The 25,461-nt window shown below is 30.2% G+C and overlaps 1 protein-coding gene across 2 annotated transcripts; it reads left to right on the top strand.

Annotated features, from left to right (window-relative positions):
* Positions 1–67: 67 nt before the first annotated feature.
* On the top strand, positions 68–25,461 carry LOC139517217 (transmembrane 9 superfamily member 4-like). Of its 2 annotated transcripts, none has more exons than XM_071307990.1 (21): positions 68–178; positions 6,094–6,183; positions 8,732–8,834; positions 9,343–9,386; positions 9,862–9,974; positions 10,538–10,640; positions 11,648–11,700; positions 12,088–12,129; positions 13,529–13,611; positions 14,174–14,326; positions 14,913–14,983; positions 15,488–15,620; positions 15,952–16,033; positions 16,449–16,524; positions 17,601–17,684; positions 17,988–18,083; positions 18,916–18,995; positions 19,421–19,484; positions 20,075–20,194; positions 21,804–21,893; positions 22,408–25,461. In XM_071307990.1, the coding sequence occupies exons 1-21, from the start codon at positions 176–178 to the stop codon at positions 22,555–22,557; spliced, it is 1,833 nt and encodes a 610-aa protein (XP_071164091.1). In that variant the 5' UTR covers positions 68–175; the 3' UTR covers positions 22,558–25,461. The 2 variants fall into 2 exon arrangements, with proteins under 2 accessions (XP_071164091.1, XP_071164080.1); XM_071307979.1 differs by lacking the exon at positions 68–178 and adding an exon at positions 219–309.

The raw sequence follows: 25,461 nt of genomic DNA on the forward strand, positions 1-25,461 counted from the left end.
TGAAGTTGACTGGTCAATACAAAAATTAAAATTATCTAAAATTTTCACTGTCTTATTTCCCCATTTTAGACTTGGAACAATCTGTATAGTTTCGGATTAATAAAAGTGAAACTGGAGTTAAATGTTGATTGACGTTTAATCATATATACGTATATGAAATATTTGCAAACAGAAAATGGTATTCAAAATTTACGTGTAAAATAAATTTTTAAGTTTATATTTTTTTTATCAAAATAAAGGGGAAGTGACGTTATGATTCCACGTTTAGCAGGCAAAATGGCGACGAAAATGACACTTCTTCTTGTCGGCGTAAGACTTCCATTAAAATTATTCCGGAAAAACTCCTTGCACACATATTATCTTCATATCAATACTCTCATTACTTTGATGCTTTATAACAATGACTTTTTGCATTGGTGGGCGCTTATGCACGACAAATCCTATCACCTGTTTTGACAAAACATCATTCATTATGATCCGGTTTCTAAGTTACATATCTATAATAGTAAAATTACGAGGTCCAATTTGTCAGCCGTCATCACGTAAAAACGACGGATCAAAGAATTCAACTTTATATATAACTAATATAGTACTAAGGTGTAGATTAAAAATTACACCACTCCAGGCCCTTTTGTTTTCCCACGTAATTAATATTGCCAATAATTAAGAAGTTCCGGGTCGAGTCCGATACCAATAGTATATTCACCTGTTACCTATTACCTTATCTGTACGTTCCGCATCTGACAGGCGCACCAACAAACGGTGTATTCAGGATTAATATGCTATATATGCGGGTCATAATCACAGGGTTGACACTACTAAATTGTCCAATTGTTACCTTTTGTAGTATTTTAATCAGTATGACTTTCTAAGATAACAATACGAATACTAAAAATCTGGACTAAAAATAAGGCGTATAGGTACAGTTTTCAATTTGTTAGCGGGCATGACGTAAAACAGCGAATCAAAGAATTCAACTTTATTTATAACTAATATAGGACAATGCTGTTGATTAAAAAATACTCCATTCCAGGACCTTTTGTTTTTCAAATGATTAATATTACCAATAATTGATTAAAGTTCCAGTTCGACGGGTTCAAACAGAAAGATTTGAAAGCATAGAAAACTGTGTATCTTATAATCAGCATGACTTTATCAGATGACAATACTAATACTCAAATAATGCTTGTGCATAGTTATATACTTTAATTCAGTCACGGACCCGCAATATCACGGGTGTGTTCTAGTTTTATATAAAGATTGAGCTTGTCTTCTTCATTTATCTTCTGTTTATTTACACGGTAGAGTTGATAAAAAAAACTCAACATGAAAGCTTATTTTGATTTTGGATTAAAGTTTGCAGTGGTAAAATATCATTCAAACGAATATCTGATCGCATGATTCATTGTAAAATTGTTTTAAGTTCATCAAGTGTCTTCACGATTGTTATTATGCAGATAGTGTTGTTTTGTCAATTTCATAATGACAGCAAGTCTAATTAAAAATTATGTGGGTATGAATACCATTTTCAGTCGGTAATTTTCAGCTATTTTTTTGCATCACATTAGCTAAATTTTAACATCAGGTGGCCAAATATCCTAATTATGATTATAATGCCAATAAGAAGCCACTGAAAATAGTAAAACACACTACTGTCAAGAGAAAAGGAAATCACAGATACTTCCAGAAAATGTTTATAACATACCATAATGTATGCAGGGATCTCCATGGCCTGTTTAACGATGGCGCCCCGCCATCGTTCAAATTTCTTGCGCCATTGTCAAATGACTTGCGCCATCGTTCAAATGTCTTGCGCCATCGTTCAAATGTCTTGCGCCATCGTTCAAAACTGTGATCGTTTTTATAGCCTGATGCCATTTTTTTAGCAATTATAATCAAATGCATGTAATTGCATAACCTTCAGGCTTTCTTTATAGTATAATCCAGTTCTAACACCTGAGGGATATCTGAATTAAGATCGCTAATCACTTGTACCTAAGCTTGTACAGGTAGATCAAACAAAGCAGACAGGAGAATATTATCTGAAGATAGACGATTCATTTGTCAAATTATTTAATTAAGTTTCCGCAAATGCTTATGATAATTCAGATTAAATAAATAAATTATTAGTCCAGTTACAAAGTTTAACAAGTAGAACACATGCTTTTATTTTGACTTACGCAATCAGCATCCCCCTTTTTAAGAAGTACAAAATAAGACGTAAAATAGTCATTATTATTTCATCGCAAATAACTCGAGTTTTGCTGTACTGTAACAAAAATATAGAATTACTTTAAAAGTTGAAAAGTAAAAACTTTTAATATTTCCTGTAAATAAATATCGTATCGTAATTCCGAATTCATTTCGTAGTTTACAATCAAATTGATACATCCGCGTTTCCGGTTTCTATTCAGACTCGAAAGATGCATGTTGAATAGCATCTATTTGCTAGATAAGTCATTAAAAACCTTTTCATTTGACAACGTTGCTTTACAAATCTTTTTAACCTTTTACATAACCCGTATGACTCGTTTTGTCGTTGCTGCAAACCAGCCATACCGGTAATGGGTTCATGAATTCTGAATTTGACAATGTCCGTGAAAAATAAGCTCCACATGAATTTTAACCCCATAACAATTACCAAAAATAGCAAGAAAACTACATGGGGACCTTTGTGATAGCTATTGGTCATTCTCGACTAAGGGAAAGGGAGGGGGCCTTTGAAGAATTACAAACGGCAATTATTGAAAATATATATACTTTTATATAGTATTTATAATGAAAATTCAAATAAATATAATTTAAATAAGCAATGAATTAGCATCTTCACCTATCCTTATGTGGAGGAATGAATTACTTTCAATCGCGCTACGCTGTACGGCGTAGATACAGTTTATGATGGTGAAAGTTCCTCCATCGTTCAATTTTCATCCATGGAGATCCCTGGTATAACAAGTTCAAAATTTTAGTAACTTGTTAATTAGCTGGCAAGTAGGATTTCAATTTGGCGAGTTCCAAGAAAAAAAGGTTTCACACACTGCCTTACTGATATCACTAAAAATTAAATGTCGTTATGGAGGTTTGTTTAAATTAAAAATAAAAAGCGCGAAAACGGTCAGTACCACATGTTTTCAAAAAGTCAAATTTTGGTAATTTGTGTTGCATTGAATAAATAAAATATGATCGTAACAGAAAATTAAAAAAAATTGTACATATTGGCGTCGGAAGACATTAATTTGTAACTGCCTGCTTGACATCTTATGTATTTTAGACAATTTGTTATTAGGACGACTTCCATGACTGGTTACCGTTAATTTTATGAAGAAGTGGTACCAGCACTTTTCATTTCATTTCAGAAGTGTACACATAATTTTTACAATCAATTCATTAGTCCCACACATTGTTATATGGCTTCACTGTTGAGGTGGTTAGATAGTGCAAGACCTGGAAATGCACCAAAAAGGCCGTTTCACATGTCTGACCGAGTTACAGAGGCTCAGAAAAAGTATGAGAATAAACGCGTCCGAGAATTAAAAACCGGTTGGACATACGGTCGTCCCTGGCTCCAGTACAAGAATCAAGCAATGTTCTGTAGCTACTGTAAGGAGCATGGAAAAGGGCCAGGCATTTATGAAGGAAAAATTGTAACCTATTGATACAAACTTTCTTCTTTTCTTGGTCTGCATCAGAAAGGATGATCTTTTTAACTTTCAAAAGTTAAATAATTTGAATGAGAAATTAATTTAAACTAAAATATGATGGCAAGGGGTTTATATCTACATGTTTGTCTGAAATTCAAAGAAAAGAGTCTTAAACCGTCTTGTAAACAGTTTTGAGAAGGTTTTTATTGAAGGAAAGTAGAATTTTTTATATTACAATACATGGAGAAAAAAACTACATTTTTGACAAGTTATACATGTTATATACACTTCCAGATACAAAAGTGTAACCTCAGAATGCAGGATTTTACATCTAATCCAAATTTTTTCGATGGGAGGCATGCCCCCAAACCCCTCTAGGGCCAAAATTAAAAGATTGTATGTTTGCCCAAACGCGACCGACCCAAAATAAACCCGCCGACTCAAATTCTTTTTTTGACGTTTTTTGGAAGAATTTTTTTTTTTCAGATTTATATTGGGTCCACTCCGTCATCGTACAAAACTTAATGTTTGTCGTCTTTGCGTTTGAAAGTAATTGTGAATAAGATTAAAAGAAAGCATATAAGAGACGCAGTTAATCGATATTCGATGTTCTCTGTATTTATCTTCTGATTTAACGAACGTAAAGAAGTAAAACAAGTGAAGTGGCACAGTTTTTTTACGCTGTAGTTGTTTGTACTACCAAACCCTTAGCTATATGCTCAATGTTAATTTCATCGTGTTATCGAATATCTGATAAGAATATTCAGGTAGATTTGTTCAAAACCATGTGCAATCGAATATTTTCAATGTTATTCTGACAGGAAATGGATCCGGAAGTTGCGAATTTACAATCTTGCAAGATTTTGTTTTTATTGAATAAAAAGGAATTATTTCTTGATAAATTCTTCCTTTATCATGTAAATTAGATGCCCTTTTATTCAAATAGTTCAAATTTACAAGTCTCGTTAGACAGTCAGTACGTTGCAGTTTGGGAGAATTTGATAAAACTATAATTGCTCACAGAATCAGAAATATAATCTTAACTGATTGTAACTCCTTCTGAATAATTTATTGCAATATAAATATAAATCCCTTTTGACAAGAGAAATCTGACTTTTGTCAGAAATATTTTTTCACATGTGCAAATTATGGACGCCATATTGGATTTTTATACAATTTGTGAGGAAGCCTCTAGAACCATGTCCTAAAAATAAAGTCTTCAGAAAACGTTAACTTTATGCAATTATATTTTATCAATAATGATTATTTTCAAAAATTTAAACTTGATTATTTAAAGAAATAAAATTATAACAAATACGTTTTTAGTTTGGAGATTCTACAGAACATGTTTTGATCTATTTATAGCCAAATTAGTTTACCTGTGTGATAATGTAAAATATAAAAAAAAATTTAAAACATAATAAAGACACAAACTAAGAATTCATATAAATATTTTATAACATTTAATCTATTTTAATAGAAATAGGATTTAAAAAACTGCAAACAAATTTAATCATTACATAATGGTAGATACATAATCAGCTGATATTTTTTTTACACAAACATCGTGTTGATGGAACTGTTGAAAATCACTTCACAAATCCAACAGCCCTTTCACACAGTTAGCAACTGTCAGGGTTATAAACATTTCAGGATACAAATCATATAGTAAACTAATTTATTTATAGAGGTTTTAAATTCATGGCTTTTGGCTGTCTCTATAAAGGTTTGACAGAGAAAAAAAAGATATACTGTTTTAAGATCTTTTAATATTATCATGCAAATTCAGAAAAAAAAAAAAAAAAAAAAAAGAATTTGCCTACCTACCTACCCACACCCAGTCATCATGGGTCGGGTTTGGGCAAACTGAAATATTTTTAATTGTGGCCTAGTTGGTTCAGATCACTTGGTGATCCTCACCGGTGACACAACTTTTATTCGGTCTAGTACATATAACTTTGGGCTAGTATTTTTTTTTTAACTAGCCCATAGGGCTTGTGCTTTCAAATTGTTTGGGTACAGACTGATGTAGATGCCCATAAACACATAAAAGATGTTATTGAGACAAAAAATTATGACTGAATTGCAATGAACTCTTAAAGTGGTCAATTTTCTATTTCCAATTTACAGATTATCAGATACATGTTTCTTCAGTGCTTATTCAACAAACTATAGACATTTTTACACTTGTATGCAAATTTGTACATCATTTCTTAAAATCACACAAGTTCCCATAAAATTTGACATCACAATTTAAAAAATCTGACATCATAATTAGAATTTAATTGTTGCTTGCTGTCAGAAGATTATTCAGAGCAGATCTTAGGTCATTTGGAGACCAAATCCAGCTATATACCAAAGTATCAATATGTTTATTTGGCTCACAACTTGGTTGATGAAAAATGATAATGACAGATTCACACTCTGTAAAATTATTTTGTTCTAATTCCAGGTTGTTATCATGGCTACTTACTGTAATGGATTCTATGTACCAGGAGTAGCACCTGTAGAATTTAACAGAGAAGAAGCAGTAGAAGTTAGGGTAAGACATTCTTAACAGTATGAATATAAAGATTCTAAAACCATTCTTTCCTGTGGGATACCTTATTACAGTGGAGAAACCCAAATTTCATTTATTAAACTCACTACTAATAAAGAATTGAAACATTTTGTTATATTTCACCTCAGGATGCCTATTTACCAGTCTTTAATATTTTTTGTTCAAAATGTGGTAAATAATTTATTACCTCTGCTGCAATTATTCATGTCATTAAAAACCATTAAAAAGTTTGGGGAAACAAAAAAAAGCCTTGGATTAAAAGACAATAACAATCAAAACCAAGGAGTAAACAAAGACTAACAAAACCAAGGGACATTTACATCAACAGTTATAAATAATAAATAAGAAACAACATGAACTCCACTAAAAACTGGGAGTGAAATCAGGTGCTCTGGAAGGGTAAGCATTTCCTGCAACGTATACGGCACCTGCCGTGTTATTTCTTTGTTCAGTTCAGTAATGATGGAAGGTTATTATGACTGAGGAAGAATATCAGATATGATTTCTGACACACTTTTGTCATAATGGCCGATAACAGTTTTATGATGAAATTTTAAGTGGTTTGTTTTGACTCTAAAATGACTCAAATTGTTTCATTTTCTTAGCTTCTGTTCAATATTAACTTATGAACAATAGTTTTATCCCCATAAAAGTATCTGTCTGTCCAAAATGTCTTGCATGCACTTTTTCATTACAAATGGATGGGCTAAATGATTATTGATGACACTATTAATTGTAAAACACTACCTTGGGGCCAAAATAAAAAGATTGTATGTTTGCCCAAACGCGACCGACCCAAAATAAACCCGCCGACTCAAATTCTTTTTTTGACGTTTTTTGGAAGAATTTTTTTTTTTCGGATTTTTTTTGGGTCCGCTCCGTCATCGTACAAAACTTAATGTTTGTCGTCTTTGCGTTTGAAAGTAATTGTGAATAAGATTAAAAGAAAGCATATAAGAGACGCAGTTAATCGATATTCGATGTTCTCTGTATTTATCTTCTGATTTAACGAACGTAAAGAAGTAAAACAAGTGAAGTGGCACAGTTTTTTTACGCTGTAGTTGTTTGTACTACCAAACCCTTACCTATATGCTCAATGTTAATTTCATCGTGTTATCGAATATCTGATAAGAATATTCAGGTAGATTTGTTCAAAACCATGTGCAATCAAATATTTTCAATGTTATTCTGACAGGAAATGGATCCGGAAGTTGCGAATTTACAATCTTGCAAGAAGATTTTGTTTTTACTGAATAAAAAGGAATTATTTCTTGTTAAATTGTTGTCTTTAATTATAATCTTCCTTTATGGTGTAAATTAGATGTCCTTTTATTCAAATAGTTCAAATTTACAAGTCTCATTAGACAGTCAGTACGTTGCTGTTTGGGAGAATTTGATAAAACTATAATTGCTCACAGAATCGGAAATATAATCTTAACTGAATGTAACTCCTTCTGAATAATTTATTGCAATATAAATATAAATCCCTTTTGACAAGAGAAATCTGACTTTTGTCAAATATTTTTTCACATGTGCAAAAGTAAAAACATGTTATGGACGCCATATTGGATTTTTATACAATTTGTGAGGAAGCCCCTAGAACCATGACCTAAAAATAAAGTCTTCAGAAAACGTTAACTTTATGCAAGGACGTATATTAGTTGTTACGTCCTTGCTTTATGCAATTAAATTTTATCAATAATGATTATTTTCAAAAATTTAAACTTGATTATTTAAAGAAATAAAATTATAAAAATACGTTTTTAGTTTAGAGATTCTACAGAACATGCTTTGATCTATTTATAGCCAAATTAGTTTACCTGTGTGATAATGTAAAATATAAATTTGTTTTCAAAACATAAAAAAGACACAAACTAAGGATGGTAGATAATAATTCATATAAATATTTTAGGACATTTAATCTATTTTAATAGAAATAGGATTTAAAAACTGCAAACTAATTTAATCATTACATAATCAGCTTAATTTTTTTTTACACAAACATCGTGTTGATGGAACTGTTGAAAATCACTTAACAAATCCAACAGCCCTTTCACACAGTTAGCAATTGTCAGGGTTATAAACATCTCAGGAAACAAATCATATAGTAGACTAATTTATTTATAGAGGTTTTAAATTCATGGCTATTGGTTGTCTCTACAAAGGTTTGACAGAGAAAAAAAGATATACTGTTTTAAGATCTTTTAATATTTTCATGCAAATTCGGATAAAAAAAAAAAAAGAATTTGCCTACCTACCTACCCACACCCAGTCATCATGGGTCGGGTTTGGGCAAACTGAAATATTTTTAATTGTGGCCTGGGCTGTTCATAGTCATGATACATGAATATAATCCTCATCCTACATGACATAGGGAAGGTATTCAAACTAACTTACTTACATTATAATTGTAATATGTTGTATAAAACTAATAGTATTGCTGGATGGGGATATCTGTTTGTGAGAACACTCGCACTTTTAGTTTAATAAAACTATTTTTCACTATAATGATATTGATTTTAATTTGCAGGCTGTCAAAATGACCAGTGTAAAAACACAGCTGCCCTTTGACTACTATTCATCACCATTCTGTGTACCTATAGGCGGAAAAGACTATAAAGCAGAAAATCTAGGTAAAAGTCATATATACATGTACATAAGCATATGATTTGTAGTATAATTCAGTGAACATATTTCATTATGAAAAAATACATTTTAACAACCTGTATTGTAGGTCAAATAATGGTTATGAAAAAAAAGGTAAATTGTCATCTCAGATTGTCAGATAAACTAACATGACTATAGCTATTAAACAAAGTTTTAAGTACACTCTGTTTTGTTGATTTCATGGGTATAGGTAAACCACTTATTAAATTTTCAACAAAATTCCGAAAAAAACCCAAAATCAAATATTTACAATAAAACAATGCTTCTTTAATCCAAAAATTAGTAATGTACCCATGAAAATGTATGCCTCTACAAAAAATGATGTATACATTGATCAGCTTAGAGGAAGGAAATCACACAAAATCGGGAAATGCAAATTGTAGAGAAAAATATTTAGTAATCTTTGATAGGGTTTTCCTGTCTTCCGAATGAAAACATTAAATACTGTTGACTGTTGTTATTTTCTGTTTTTAGGTGAAGTTCTTAGAGGAGACAGAATTGTAAATACTCCCTACAAAGTAAGTATGACTTCTAACAGCTGGATACAAATATAATTATTTTATAAGATAAGATAAAACATGACAGAAAACAAAGAATATACCAGATAGATGAACAGAAAAACTGTGTTGAAATGTTTTGATAAGGAGAAAGATTTAGAAAAAATCTTAATTTAATGTCAGACAAGATTACATGGATTATATTGGATTAAGCATGATAAGATTATTAATAACGGTTCATGTTAGAGGTATGCTTTGAGCTTTAACAATTATACAGCTTCTAGTATATATATTAATAAGATGTGTTATGATTGTCAATGAGATAACTATCCAACAGAGACTAAACTACATAAATGATGGCAACTATAAGATCTGACTTGGGCTTACCATCTCAACACCAAATATCATTACAAATGGGAAAGACTCACTTATTTGTATTTTTTATTTTGTGTGTTTTAATTGTTTCTGGGCACTGCAAAGTTGATCTTTTTTGTAGATCCAGATGGCTACACCAAAAAAATGTTCTATTCTTTGTGATCAGAAGACCTTCTCTGAGAAACAATCAAAAGAAATGGCAGAGAGAATTAAACATTCTTATTTTGTTCATTTGTAAGTAATCTACAAACAGTGTAAACATTTGTCTGTTGAATGTATCCCTATATTGACACAATTATATATTGTATCATTAAAATATAGAGAAAACAAACAAAAGTTACTGAACAAAATTTTTGTTCTGCCAATCTTATAAAAATTGAATATGTGAAAAATATGGTTTATTTTAAATTCTATTATAATTGGATTTCTGTTTTCCTTTTTAAAGTTGTATTAAATCAAAACTTGGCAAAAGAAATAGAGTTATATAAATGTAATTCACATCGAAATTGAAAACATGTAGGCTAATGAATAAAATAACACATGTGATTGGTTTAAAATAATATGCATGATCATCACTCACAGAAGGATTTTATTATTGCTTTTGATAATATAAAGTCATGTATGTATCTTCATAACTTAAAACAGGAAATGCATTCAACATCATATCAGTAGACTCAACCGCAACTAAATATAAAAAATTCCAGTCAGAATGAATGATAACATCAGCGTATATTGTTACACTTATTTGATCTTGAAGCCTGTATTATGATACATATATAACTATCTGTATTTTATAGAATAGTAGACAATCTCCCTTGTGCTACAAAGTTTGAATTAATGGAGACTGGACAAATTCAGTATGAACATGGGTATAGACTGGGATTTGAAAAAGATAATGTGGTATGTGTTATGTTTTGAACAAGTTTTATTTCTTTATTCATTTGTCATGTGAAGGTTTAGTCGCACCAAAGACTTTAACTTGATTAATGTTGCTTTTCTGCAAAGCATGGAGTATCAAATTCTAAAAGCAAAGAATATTTAGCTTGGAGATTGATTAGTGTGTCCACTAATGTGACATGTCTTCTTGTATATTATTACCTTATGAACTAGCATACTATGAATCAGACAAGCTTTTTTAGAAGCTGACAAATATGTCACAATAGTAAAACAGAGATGAATAATAAAGCAAATGGATCCTGATTTCTCAATGTTTTAACTCTGATAAATCTAATACTTCTGAACTGAAGTTTCAATGTCTTGGTATTTTTGAGACCAAATTAAAGAGTAATAATAGGTGTGCACTTATTAGATTGAATTTGAAAATTCACATATATACAATTGATTAATTCTCATAAATTTCTAGATGTCTCTTAACTGCTGTCATGGTAAATGAGTAGTTGAATTATTTTTGACATTCATTGAACATTGAAACAGTGGATCCTCCTACTATGCATTCCAAACAATTATACATTCATATTGTTGTAAAATTAACAGATACTAAAAATTCTAAAATTCTGTAAGATATTACTTCATAATGTTGCAGTTAAGATTTAAACATAACAACTGTAAGGCTAGGAAGTGATGAAAACTGCATATATTATTTTCAATTTTAATTCAAGTGACAATCATGACATTCTAATCTTGAAAATAACACCATGGAGTAATGTTTCACAGAGTTAAAAGTGTCTGTCAATTTTATCACTGTATACATACATCGTATGATTTGTTTATTTGTATGTTATTATATATAAGATTTATTGAACGTTGTACCTGAAATGATGAGTCACCTTAGATCTAGGATGATTGCACACTTAGACACTTAGACAGAGCACTTAGGCATCTTAGACTAAACTAAGGTCTTATATTTTGTATTGAAGTAAATGTTAATGAATATTTTATAATTGCAGGCTTATATAAACAATCATCTGAAGTTTGTGTTGAAGTACCACTCAGATGACCAGTAAGTATTGACATGCGTTACTCTGTAACAAGTGAGGGATAGGGTCATTTGTCAGTTTGAATATTATACAGGGAATATTATTACGTAATTTACTAATCAGAAAACCTGTAATTTAATCACTTAGGTTTGTTCCAAAATACAAATGTGGATATAAGGGTTAAAGGTCCTTGGTTTCCAATGATGAATTTCTTTTGATTTTGTCAAAAGTGGCTGGAGTTAGTCAAACTCATAAGAAATTTTATACAGGTACATGTATATCTATTAAATGGAATTGTCAAAGAGATATTTTCTGATAGTTAATAAAGAGTCAAACTAGGTACTTCTGGTACACAATTTCTTGCTATTATGTTTGTATGGAACAAAGTTAATATTCTGTTTTATTTTCAGGTTGACATACAGAGTTGTAGGATTTGAAATTGAAGCAAAGAGGTGAGAGAGTTTATTGTTATTCTATTATGATATTTACTAGTATCTATCAACTGAATATTTTGTTGCCACGAGCTCCATTTTCGTTCTTGGGTAGAAATGTATTGAAAATAAAAGTAGCTTAATTTTGTCCAAGTTATAACTAGAGATGTGTGAAACAACATAAATTTATAACTGCTTGACAGCACTTGCATTTTTGTACTCATGATAAATGGTCACTAAAATGTAGTTTCCCACTAGAAATTTCAAATAGCACCTAGGTTTCAAAGGAAATGTATCAAAAAATATATTCTTTCCTAAATTTTAAGCATTGCAGTAAATCATATTGTATGATGACCATGCAAATACATATTGCTGGTAATTGGCGGAATAAAACACAGAATTATTGATTAACAAACTTGGGGAAACATGTCGAACTCTGGTGCTAAAATATCCTAGGAGAATATAAAAGGTTCACTTGAAATATTCCTTTTAACTAAATTACATGATTTTACATGAGGAAATTTTCAAAAATAGTTATGTTCTTCAACACTTTCAAAATAATGTCAAAATAATAACAACTTTTGTCATGTAAGTGAAGAAATATTTTTGATTTACTGTGATATCATTTTAAGGGGGTTCGCGGGTCTAAATCATTTATATAGGATTTCTCTATATTTTTCTATAAATGAACTTTATCTTATAGCTAATAGAAAAATAAAATAAAAAAGTGGGGTCACCGTTCATTTGCGCTCACAATCTGCCTTCGAAAGAAGCATACATTTTTGTAAAGGTGTTTTTTTTCTGTTGAAGTAATAGGAAAAATAAAGGTAATATCGAAATAAAAAAAAGAAATTTATTACAGAAATCGCTAATTTTTTACAATAATTTAGTGCAAGTACAGCTTATATGGAAATTATATTAAAAAAGATAGGTCACCGATGAGTTGAAAAAGATATTTCAATTTTAGAGCCAAAAAATGGCATTTTTCCCCGAAAGGTAATATCGAAATAAAAAAAAGAAATTTATTACAGAAATTGCTAAAATTTTACAATAATTTAGTGTAAGTACAGCTTATATGGAAATTATATTAAAGAAGATAGGTCACCGATGAGTTGAAAAAGATATTTCAATTTTAGAGCCAAAAAATGGCATTTTTCCACGAAAGGGAGATAATTTGGAACTTTTTCAATGATGCATACATTTTGAAAGTCATCTGGGGCCAACACGAATTGATTGTTTTGAATGATTTTTGTACCAAATGATAAAGTAACAACTACAAAATGAAATAAATAAAATTTGTAATGAAAAACAAATGTTAGATTTTTTTCTGAATTTTTTATACCCTCGAGCCTCCTTAAATGTTGTTGTTATAATTTTAACTTGAATTGCCCAATTTAGTACTTTACTTCTTTTTCTACAGTGTTGGTAGCAAGAACTATGTTAAAGAAGCCGATAATAAATGTACTATTAAAGATGCAGCACCACAACCAATTAATGAGAAAGGTAAATATACTAGATTGGTTCGTTCTTTCATTAAGGAATGACTAATATTTTTTCTGTCTATGAAAACATCGTAGCGGGTTATTTTAAAGTGTGCACCACATTTTTTATGTTATTTAGAATAGACAGAAAAAATATTACAGTTATTTCTTATAATTTTATTCTAAATTCCATTTTAAACCGAAAAAAAAACCTTGAAAAAACGATGATGTCATGGTCACATGACTAAATAATGTCTATGAGCTGATAAACAAAACAACGTCAGCCAATCAGAAGACGTGTTACATCCAAAATTGAATTATTATCTTATAACACCTGCTCAGCAATATACAAGATATATACAATGGGCAACTAAAAAATAGCAGAAATTTTGCATTTAGTTATGAATATTATTAAAAATAAATAAAGCAGGAGCGGTTAAAAGAATTTAATCTAAATTAGTCAAGATATGGATTCTGTAACATATGGAAATTTTATTACTCAAAATTTACTTACAACCAATAGATTATCATTATTGAAAATAAATGGTTTTATTTTTTAACTATTCTGATGTTATCCATTGCAGGTCCAACTGAGATATTGTTTACATATGAAGTTGAATGGCATCAAAGTGATATTCGTTGGGCTTCTAGATGGGATATCTACCTGACAATGAGTGATGTACAGATCCATTGGTTCTCTATAATCAATTCTGTTGTTGTTGTTATATTTCTGTCAGGTACGCAAACCCTATTCATATCTCAAACAAAAAAAATTAAGATATAAAACAAAAATTTCTTTGTGAATTATCTTGTCATATAGAAAAGAAATTAAAAAAAACCCCAACAAATGGTTTAAAATATCATGGCAAAATCAAATGCAATTGAACAACACTTTTATTGTTGTTCTTCATCACAAATTCACAATAAGGACAAACATGGAGAACAAGATCACACCTAGCCCCAATTTAAAATGACCCATGGTATGTTTTGAGCAGAAATATCCACTATATAGTAACCACCCTACATATGTGCATTGAAATAACATATACTGGGGGGAAAAAAATAACAATCTATAATGTGCAAAAAAACTTCAGAAAAATGCTGTCATTAAATGTCCAACAATGTCATTGTAAAATATTGAAATAATACCATAATTTAGGCAATGACAGACAACAGTGTGAAGACTAAGAGTAAAGGCAGATGGGCAGATGACTCATTTGATGAATATACTACCCATATCTATCAAGATATCTTGTAAACTCCTTGTAAAAATTGTTTGATACAAGGTTTTACTATGAATATATATATTGATTTGAATTGCAGGTATTTTGACTATGATCATGGTTAGAACATTGAGAAAGGATATTGCAAAATACAACAGAGAAGATGATTTGGTAAGTTTGGCAAAGCTGTTGGTTATGATACTAATAAAATGTAAACTTACCATGTGCTTATTGTAAGGTTATCCCTGGGTATTGTTTCCCCTGTAAAATAGTCGATTTAGTTTCATCTAAAGGAAGTAGTAGCATGGTATTAAGATTGGAAAGTCTTTTAAATATATAAACATTTTTTTTGCGCCTGTCCCAAGTCAGGAGCCTCTGGCCTTTGTTAGTCTTGTATTATTTTAATTTTAGTTTCTTGTGTACAATTTGGAAATTAGTATGGCGTTCATTATCACTGGACTAGTATATATTTGTTTAGGGGCCAGCTGAAGGACGCCTCCGGGTGCGGGAATTTCTCGCTACATTGAAGACCTGTTGGTGACCCTCTGCTGTTGTTTTTTTATTTGGTCGGGTTGCTGTCTCTTTGACACATTCCCCATTTCCATTCTCAATTTTATTAATTTTAGAAAAGGTTTAGTGTTTACATTACAAGTTTTCTTTTTCATCATAAAACAGGAGGAAACATTAGAAGAAACTGGTTGGAAGTTGGTTCATGGCGATGTTTTCAGACCACCAAAACACACCAAGCTTTTGTCATCACTTATTGGTGCGGGTGTACAGATATTTTCCATGGCAGTCATCACAATATGTAAGTCTAACAAGTTACTTATAAATACTGGGTTGATAGACTATCACAAGATATTATGTCTAGAAATCTACAAAAAAAAATCCTTTATAAACAGAGTTAAGGAGTTCAGAAAAATATGTTTGTTTGTGGACTTGAGATGTTTGTTCTTTTCCATTTCTTAATTTTGCAACAATCAAGAATCATTAGAATTCAAAAAGTTGCCCCAATTCAGGTCTAGTAATGTAACATATTTGATTTTTTTCTGGTAAGATTTTTGGAAAAATCATCCTGGTATTATCCAATTTTTGATTTGTAAAAGCTTATGGAATAGCTTTCAATTTATCTTTTGTAGTTTTTGCCATGTTAGGAATGTTATCACCAGCATCAAGAGGAGCCCTGATGACTGCTGCAATCTTCTTGTTTGTGTTTATGGGGTAATGCATAATTATCTTTCTATTATGAGAAGATTTTGTAATTTACATAATCAATTGTTATAGATCTAGTATCTTTAAAAAATAGTAAGTAGCAAATTTAAATCAATATGTAAAATGAACATGTATGAATCGATGCATTCATAAAACAAGTGGTTTTGAAATATTTAAAATGACTTTAAAAACAAATTATAAGGTTAAAAATATATGAATCAGAAGAATTGATTGAACAAGGTTGTATATTCTTAGCAGAAAGCAGATGTAGTCTACCAGTAATATGTATGTTAATCATATTTTTCAGTTGAGACCAATAGATTTGGATTATTATATATGTATATTAAAAAAAAATGTATTTTTAAATGTAATGTCGCCCAGCTAAAATTATTTTTAAAGATGTTCAACTTATTTTATTTTACAGTGTTTTTGCTGGTTTCTTCTCTGCCAGACTGTATAAAACAATGAAAGGATTACAGTGGAAAAAGTCAGCCATACAGGTAATATTGCAGACCCCTGGTTGTGATGGGCGGAATAACTCAAAAGACTGAAGAGTCAACTTGTCTGACTGTTTTATAGTCGTTGTTTTTATTCTACATATGTTAATTGACTATTTTGTAAGCTTATAGAATTTTGTGGAATCCTTATAAAATGGAAAAAAATAATTTATATTTGTTGGTACTAATGAGATCTGTTACAATGGCTTTTTAATAAGAAATGGATTGATTTCATTGAGAGAAAATATTTAAATCTGAATTTCTTGATTCTGATTCCATTTGAAAATGCGGTGGGCATGTCTACACAAGATCTTCAAATATTTGTAGGCCACTATAAGCATGAATCATCACTGAGGTAAAATGTGTAAATGATGATACAAATGTGGAAGTTTTCAATAAATAAGATATAACATTGTTTTTATGCCCCACCTACGATAGTTCATTCGTCCGTCTGTTCGTTTGCTCGTCAGGTTAAAGTTTTTGGTCAAGGTAGTTTTTGATGAAGCTGCAGTCAAATCAACTTGAAACTTAGTACACATGTTCCTTATGATATGGTTTTTCTAATTTTAAAGCCAAATTACTTTCGACCCCAATTTCAGGGTCCACTAAACATAGAAAATGGAAGTGCCAATTTCAGGTTAAAGTTTTTGGTCAAGGTAGTTTTTGATGAAGTTGAAGTCCAATCAACTTGAAACTTAGTACACATGTTCCCAATGGTATGATCTTTCTTATTTTAATGCAAAATTAGATTTTTTACCCAATTTCACAGTACATTGAAAATGGAAAATGATAGTGCAAGTGGGGCATCCGTGTACTTTGGACACATTCTTGTTGGTCAATGTTATTATTGATATATCGATTTTTCGACATGAGCTATAGGTGAACCATGAATTTGAAAATTCTACAAATTATACTTTTTCTATGGGCTAGTAGGCAAAACTTGACAAAACTAAAAGTTCAAATATCTACTAAAATACAATTTTTCTTCAATCCACGAATGTAGATAAATCTGCTTAATATACCTGTATTTTTAGATTTGAAATGTTAATTGATACCATAATTTTATGTTTTTGTTTCAGACTGCCACTTTGTATCCAGGAATTCTGTTTGGTACAACATTTTTGTTGAACTTTTTCATCTGGGGCAAACATTCATCAGGAGCTGTAAGTCTTGTATAAAATCAAATTAAGGAAAGAGTTCTTCTCAGAGTGGAAGCATACATTTTAATAGTTTGAAGCTTTAATATTCTTTTTTCACATTTCGTCTACTTTAGTCAAGATTTCATATAGCTTTAAAGTAGCGGTTGTGTCATATGCATAAAATAAAGCTTTGATCCCATTGTTTGATTTTAGTGAAGAATGATAAACAGAAATCAAAGATAAATAATAAGATATAATGTTTGTTGTCAAATAAAGAAATATTTTAATCCTTTCATATTGAAATAATTTTTCACTATTTTTTCACAGCTGCCATTTACAACCATGTTAGCTTTGTTGTGCATGTGGTTTGGTATTTCTACACCTTTAGTATTTCTGGGCTACTACTTTGGGTACAGAAAGCAGGTAATTGTAAACTTACGATAGATAGAAAAACCAAAGCTACATCTTGTTGAAATTTTTAATTGGAATATCAGCAGGATTATTGATTTTTCTAGGAAAAAAAGTATTTTAGGAAATAAATATTTTGAAGAAAGCAAAGTTATCAATAGTTTTTGTAGAATCAATGTCCCTTCTCACATTTTGAGGAGTTTCCCGTTGTAAAATCCACAACAATTTTATAGGATTAGAAGTTATGCACATATATTCTTGTTTTAATCCGATTGTTACCTGGTGTTTAATTAATGGAAAACCTGAAACTTGCTATTTCTACATCATATAAATGTTTTACCACCAGATTTCCTACTCTTTACTTCCATTTTCAGAATTTTGTAATGTCATTTAGTTGTGCAACTTTTTATACCCTACCTTCTTGAGAAGAGGGGCAGTATGTTTTTCGGTATGTGGGTCCATCTGTCTGGCTTCAGGTTAAAAGTTTTTGGTCAAGATAGCTTTTTATGAAGTTAACTTGAAACTTAGTACAAATGTACGCTATGATATGATATTTCTAATTTTATTGCCAAATGTTTTGACACCTATTTCACGGTCCACTGAACATAAAAAAATGATAACGTGAGGCATCTGTGTTCTGTGGACATATTCTTGTTTTATTGTGATAAGATAGGGGTTTGGCTTGGAATTTAATATTTCTACATGCGGAATATTGAAGAAAAGCCTTCTCAAGTTTACATATATATTCCCAGTCATATCTTAACTTTTATAGCCAAAGTAAAAAAATGCACGTATTGGAAAATCACAAAAATATCAAAGAGTTACTTATGGTAAATTTGTTTTCCAGCCATATCAACATCCAGTAAGAACCAATCAAATTCCCCGACAGGTACCAGAACAACAATGGTACATGAATCATTGGATTGGGTAAATATTATTACATTAGTTGTATAAACTTGTTTAACTTTTTACATCTCTATCTTTTTCAAATCATTAGTGTTTGAAGCAAACCCACCTTTTTGATATAAGGGTGTTTGAATTATCATGCAATAGATGACAGAAATTTCCCATGTGACAATCTTCTTTGCAATTTATACTGAATATGTAATCTTATTTTCTGGGTTATATTTTTGTGTTAAGTGTTCTAGTCATCTTCAGTTTATTTCATGATTTAATTATTTTGTTGATGTATCCACATGTCATGCATAGGAAAAGACCCAAGTTTAAATTATTTATGTAATTTTAAAAAGATGTTAAATAGTGTTATATGATAGTTATTTATTATCAGACTATTGCAATGCAAATCACAGAATCAAACTCTGTAATATCAAACTATTAATTTAATTTTTCAGAGTATTAATGTCTGGAATTTTACCTTTTGGAGCTATGTTTATAGAACTTTTCTTCATTTTCTCTGTAAGTATACAGTCGGAATGCAGAAGATGATTTCCTGGCTAAACATAAATATTGTTTCCTAAAAATACTGTGATCAATAAAAAAAACTGTGGTATGATTACCAATGAGACTACTACACACTACTGTCCACATGTTGTGGATTTAAGCAGCCATAGGTCATAGTATGGCCTTCAACGTTGAGTAAAACCACTACTGTAAGGTCAGCTTTATAAGCTAGTTCAAGCTATGATAATATGACGAAGGTTCTGAAGACTGTACCTTACTTCATTTTACCAACCATACTTCAAAAGCTAATGGCATATAGCAGGAAATCAATATTAAACCAAAATTATACATGCATAAAGTAATTTGTTTATGTCTGCCTATGTGTAGTGACAACTGCAAATTATACCTTGTCATAAAGTAATTTGTTGATGCATTTATTTCTTTAAAAAGAAACTCTGTTTTTATTAAATGAATACACACTTAAGATAGTATTTTAAAAGTGAATTATATAGCTCGATCAATTGACTAAATATTCCTGCACTGTAAATTTTTAAAAACATTTTACGAACAGCTGATTATACTTGTACATATTTGTGTATTTTCAGGCCATCTGGGAGAATCAGTTTTACTACTTGTTTGGTTTCCTGTTCTTAGTATTTATAATCCTTGTAATCTCAGTATCACAGATTTCCATTGTTATGTCATATTTCCAGCTGTGTGGTGAGGTAAGTATTTATAACACAAAATAGCCATGGGAGATAACTAATGTGTAAATGTTTGTTCAATTCAAGGGAGATAATTGAATGAATAATTTAACCAAACTTAACACAGTTATGTGGAAAAATACAAATACAGGTTTACAGTTTAGGTGCTTTATTTGAATAATGTTCTCACATATATGACAAATTGCTATCTGTTTGTTAATAAGAAAATGGAGACATGGTATGATTGCTAATAAAACAAAGGTGGATAATAGAAACAATTATAGGCAACTGTACATCCTTCAAGAATCTGTAAATGAACCCAACATACAGTATTGTCGGCCATAACAGGCATAAAAAGTATAAAAACCTAGCAGACATTTAAATACAGTTCTGGAAAAAAATGTGAAGATCATGAAAATTGGGATAAACCCACTAGTCTGATATACTGTTGACTTTCCAGTGTTAAAAATCTCTCAAACATTTTCATACCTGCCAACTTTTGAAAGTGGCCATGGGGATTTTAGTGCGCGCCAACAATTTCAAAGGTTAAATTCTATGCGGCATATTTTGCGCATGCTGTTTTGTGGTCTAGAAAAAGTGTCATATTTGTATGATGAGCTTTCAAGCCTTTTTCTTAAGTTTATTTGCATGATTCTAGTTATACATGTATCAGTAGAAAAGATGAACATGTAACTATAAGACCAGGAAAAGATGTAAAGATATTAAATGATTGTTGGCTTTTCCAATTTAAAATTATGCACAAAGGACCTTTATCAAGTTGGGATCAATCTGGTATTTTATGGTCAACACATGTATAAAAATTTTGAAATGTTCTTAGACTTATATCTTCTTTATTATTCAAAATAATTGGACCCCTCATTTAGAAAAGTTTTTCCAAATATAATGAATTTTCCCATTTTTATAAAGTTAAAAAATCTAAATTTTTCTAATTTATTTTTTACAATAGTAAAATGACCCCTTGACTTAGGGACAGTCCCTCATTTAAGGGATACCCCTCATGTGGGGGGTTGTTGCAAACCTGTTAGTTTGGTCCTTGTGACAAATAAAGAATAGTACATTGTACTTTAAATGATTTGGTAATGTAATTGAATACATAAATAACATATGTTATAGCAAGTGTAATATCAATAAATTAGTGAATAAACTACTATTTATTATCTTTATGGTAGTACTGCATCATTGAATTTTGTCAATCAGCCATGCTTTTATTCTTAATCTGTGTAAGAACCTCATTGAAGGTGAAAAATCACCTGCCATGTTCACGATTTTACAATTCTGAATAACACACAGAGGAATACAACACAAGTTCAAAATCTAGCATGTTAGAATAATCTTGAGAGAAAACGTTTTTGATTGGCTCACTAATTTAATCACGAGAAACACTGAATTTGAATGGCTGAACACAATTGTCTTCCCTTGGACACAGTTCAAAATGGGGAACAATGAAATTTTTCATGTAGATTTTCACAAAATCGTGTTTTAGAGGGTTTTTTCACGATCACCATCGTGCAATCGTGACAAAGGGTCAAAATCGTGTATTACACGCCTAAATCGTGAAAGTATGGCAGGTTTGCATTTTACAATTGATTTGTATTCCTATTCTTTCCAGGACTACCATTGGTGGTGGAGATCCTTCATTGTGTCCGGTGGTTCAGCTATTTATGTATTAGCATACTCTGTTTTTTATTTCTATACAAAGGTAAGCTAATTGTATTATTAGTGATGTGTTTGATTTGATATAATGATTGCACTATAATATTTTTAGTTAAATCTGAAAAAATGGTGTCATTACTTATATTAAAAAAAATGTATGGATGTAAAAATAAATTCTCCATTGGGTTCAGTTTTATTTGATTTCTGTACTTTGTAAACTTTCATAAGCATCAGATTGACTTGTGCTGAGTAACCAGATTGCCTTTGATAGTTTGAAAGTAAAGTGATCAATGCCTGAAGATTGCATTCACCTTATAATTTTTCTCATGACTTGAGAACGACTGGAACAGGTTTATATTGTGACATAAAGTTGTAAAAAAATTTAAAGTAATTAGTCTTTGAAAGCTGTAGCTTAACAATTTTAAAAGTAAAGTACTAAAACATATACTGAAGAATGTTTGTAAGAATTGCTGAAAATTTAGAAAGAGAACAAATGTATTAATTTACTTGCTGCTTTTATCCCTAATTGATGTTAATTAATGTTTTATTTTGTATTACAGTTAGAGATTACAGAATTCATACCTACATTACTGTACTTTGGCTACACATTTTTGATGGTTGTAACTTTCTGGATCTTAACTGGAACAATAGGATTCTATGCTGCATATTTCTTCATTAGGAAAATCTACGGTGCAATTAAAATAGATTAATGTTTGGAATATATTAGTATTCTATGTGGGAGTTTTATAAAGACTATAAAGGAGTTCAGATATACCATGGATAATGTGTTGAGAAGAAAGAACTGGTTACCAGTCTAAAGTATTCTTGAACATAGACTGAGATATGTAAGAAGTTGTGGTTATAATCTTCAACATAGAAACTGCTTGGTATTACAAAAGATATTGTATATGTTGTATTGCATATACAGTTAAAGCCTTTTTCTATCTGGAGAATGATACTTGGGTTATTGTGAACTGTATTGTGTACATTTATATTAATTTAGTTTTCATTGTCACATTCATTTGTAATTTAACTTAATTTTTAGATATCTTGATATGTATCTAAATGCATTACCATAAAAAATTAGCTATACAAAATAATTGAAAACAGATTTCAAAGCAGATTTAAATTATTGAGTGGATAAACAGTTATATTTGGTCCAGTTATTTGCATATGGATTCTTTTATGTTCCTGGTATTTTTTGTTAAGAACTGCTCTGATTACATATTTTCAGATGTCAACACTATTGTATAAAATAAATGACTTGGTAATATATTTGTTTATAAACATATATCTGTGATAATCATGAAACATTTTCTTTGTACAATATTAAACACTTGAAATCAAAGTTAAACACATGTGCTAATGAACTTGTGAGAATGAATTTTCTGTTGAAAGAAAGATCTTACTCTTTTTTATATCAATAATAAGTTTTTGTATGATGTGGTATAAATTGCATACTTCATATTACATGTATTACTAAACTTTTAAACCAGATTTATTGTTGGTCTATAAATTGTCTTTTTGAATTGCTGTCCTAGAAAATTGTTTTTATGAAATCATGTTTTCTTGCTCCCTTTCAATGTCTAAACTAATGTGTTCTGGTTTTGTATGTTTTTCATTCAAGGAGTGTATATTTGTAATATTCTGGTGTTTGTATTTGGAGATGTTGTTTTTAAAAGATACATGCATGTGAATCCATATTAGCAGTAAGACTTTTCTTGGCCAAACCTTGCATGAATTAGATTCATTTCTATTCTGTAACTCTTGTCCCAGAGCATACAGCAGGTATCATCTTGTAATATAACCTGTGAACACCTGTCTTATCAGAACAAAGTTTTGGTTACAAGGGTGTTAAGACTGGTTTGTCTGTGAATATGGATTTGATATTGAAATGTATGCTGCCAACACTTGTATGCTTGATTAGAACCTTATTTCAGAAATTGCTAGTTCTCAATAAACTTGCTTATATGGTATTTGACTTTTGTCCGTGTGAAATCCATTTAATATCGCTAACATTTCATGCCTTTAGTTTTTTAAAGTAGTTTAGAGTAATTACAATCATCCATCATTTAAGATATTGGTTTGAAGGTGGAAATTATTGTTTGTAAAAGTGGGTATTACTAATATATTTATCATATATGAGGGGAACATTTTGTGCTGTAAGTTTGTTGAATATGGATGTATGTAATACTATATCAGAAAATATTATAATCAACACAATGGTATGTTTAATAACAGTTTGGCTAGTTTGCTTGCAAGTATTAAAAGAAGTTTGCTCATGCTTGATTAATAGAAATGACATTGATTGTCAAATTAAATTTCAGTGTGTTATATATATAAATATACATCTATATCAGTAGATTTAAACTGCACACATGTCAATGTCTAAAAGTGTCAATGTTATTTGTATGCTTGATCCAACTTTCTATCAAGTCTGTTAGATAATAGGTAAATAACCAAACTACTGTTGAATATACTATTGTAGAAAACTCCTGATAAGTGTAATGTGTAATTGTGTACAGTACATGGAACAAATTAAGTGTTCTTTTGATTTGTGAGGAGTAGAATGAGTCTGTGATACTAATATTTGTTTCTTTTGTTTTTAGTAATTCATTGTACATTGAAAGACCACTCTTGGTACAAATTTTTGACAACAATTATATGAAATGTTTAAAGCTTTTAATCAGCTCATAATGCCTTATAATCAAAACAGATTATAGTTTTATCTATTACAAGATAACTTAAATGAGATCTTCAAACAAGTTTGACAGAGATGATTATTAACAAGAAAATTTGTATTAAGTATGGAAATCTAAGTGGTATTACTTCATACACATATGCAGAAATTTCTTTCAATAGACTATAATGGTGCTATTAGTTTCTTGTGAATTATGTGCCCATTGCATTTTGAATACATGAAATTTAAATGAGATATGTGTAGAATATTATTGGTAGAACACTCAAGTTATAAAACTATAGATAGTAATTATTCAACAGATATTTTCATGACAAAACATGGACATCTTTATAGGTGTTTTTATTTTTATTGATTTATGGCACAGATGTGAAGAAGCGTCACCTTGTACTAGAAAGAAGTATGAATTTGTCAGAACTTTTAAAAAAAATAATTCTCACTTGTACACATGTTCTTTATAAACTTTTTTGTGGACTTTTTATTGTTTTCAGGTTATGATAAACTCTCTAAAATTCATATTTATTTGTCTTTCTGTATAGCAATTTTCATTTCTGAATGCTAAAATTTGGCAACATAAATAGTACGAGTTGTGTGTCCGTTCATCCATAGATTTATAGCAAAATGTTCTGTATCTTTAAATGGAGAGAGACATCCTTTAGAATTTTTCCAAAGTGCATATAGATTTATTTATCTAACATTGATAATATAAGTCAGGTTAACAATAAACAAGGTTTTAGGTACACGTCTATAGATGATAAAATATCACATTCCATTTGTGCCATGTATTTGTCTATGTAAGATAGTCCTGCATTTTGTATTGAGGATTTAAGTTATATTTTGTATGTTTGAGGAATATATGTTTGATATTTGTTATATTATGAATCTGATTGTAAAATATTAAAGACTTATTACATTT

The sequence above is a fragment of the Mytilus edulis genome, chromosome 1 (assembly GCF_963676685.1).
Source record: "Mytilus edulis chromosome 1, xbMytEdul2.2, whole genome shotgun sequence".
Lineage (NCBI taxonomy): Eukaryota > Metazoa > Mollusca > Bivalvia > Mytilida > Mytilidae > Mytilus > Mytilus edulis.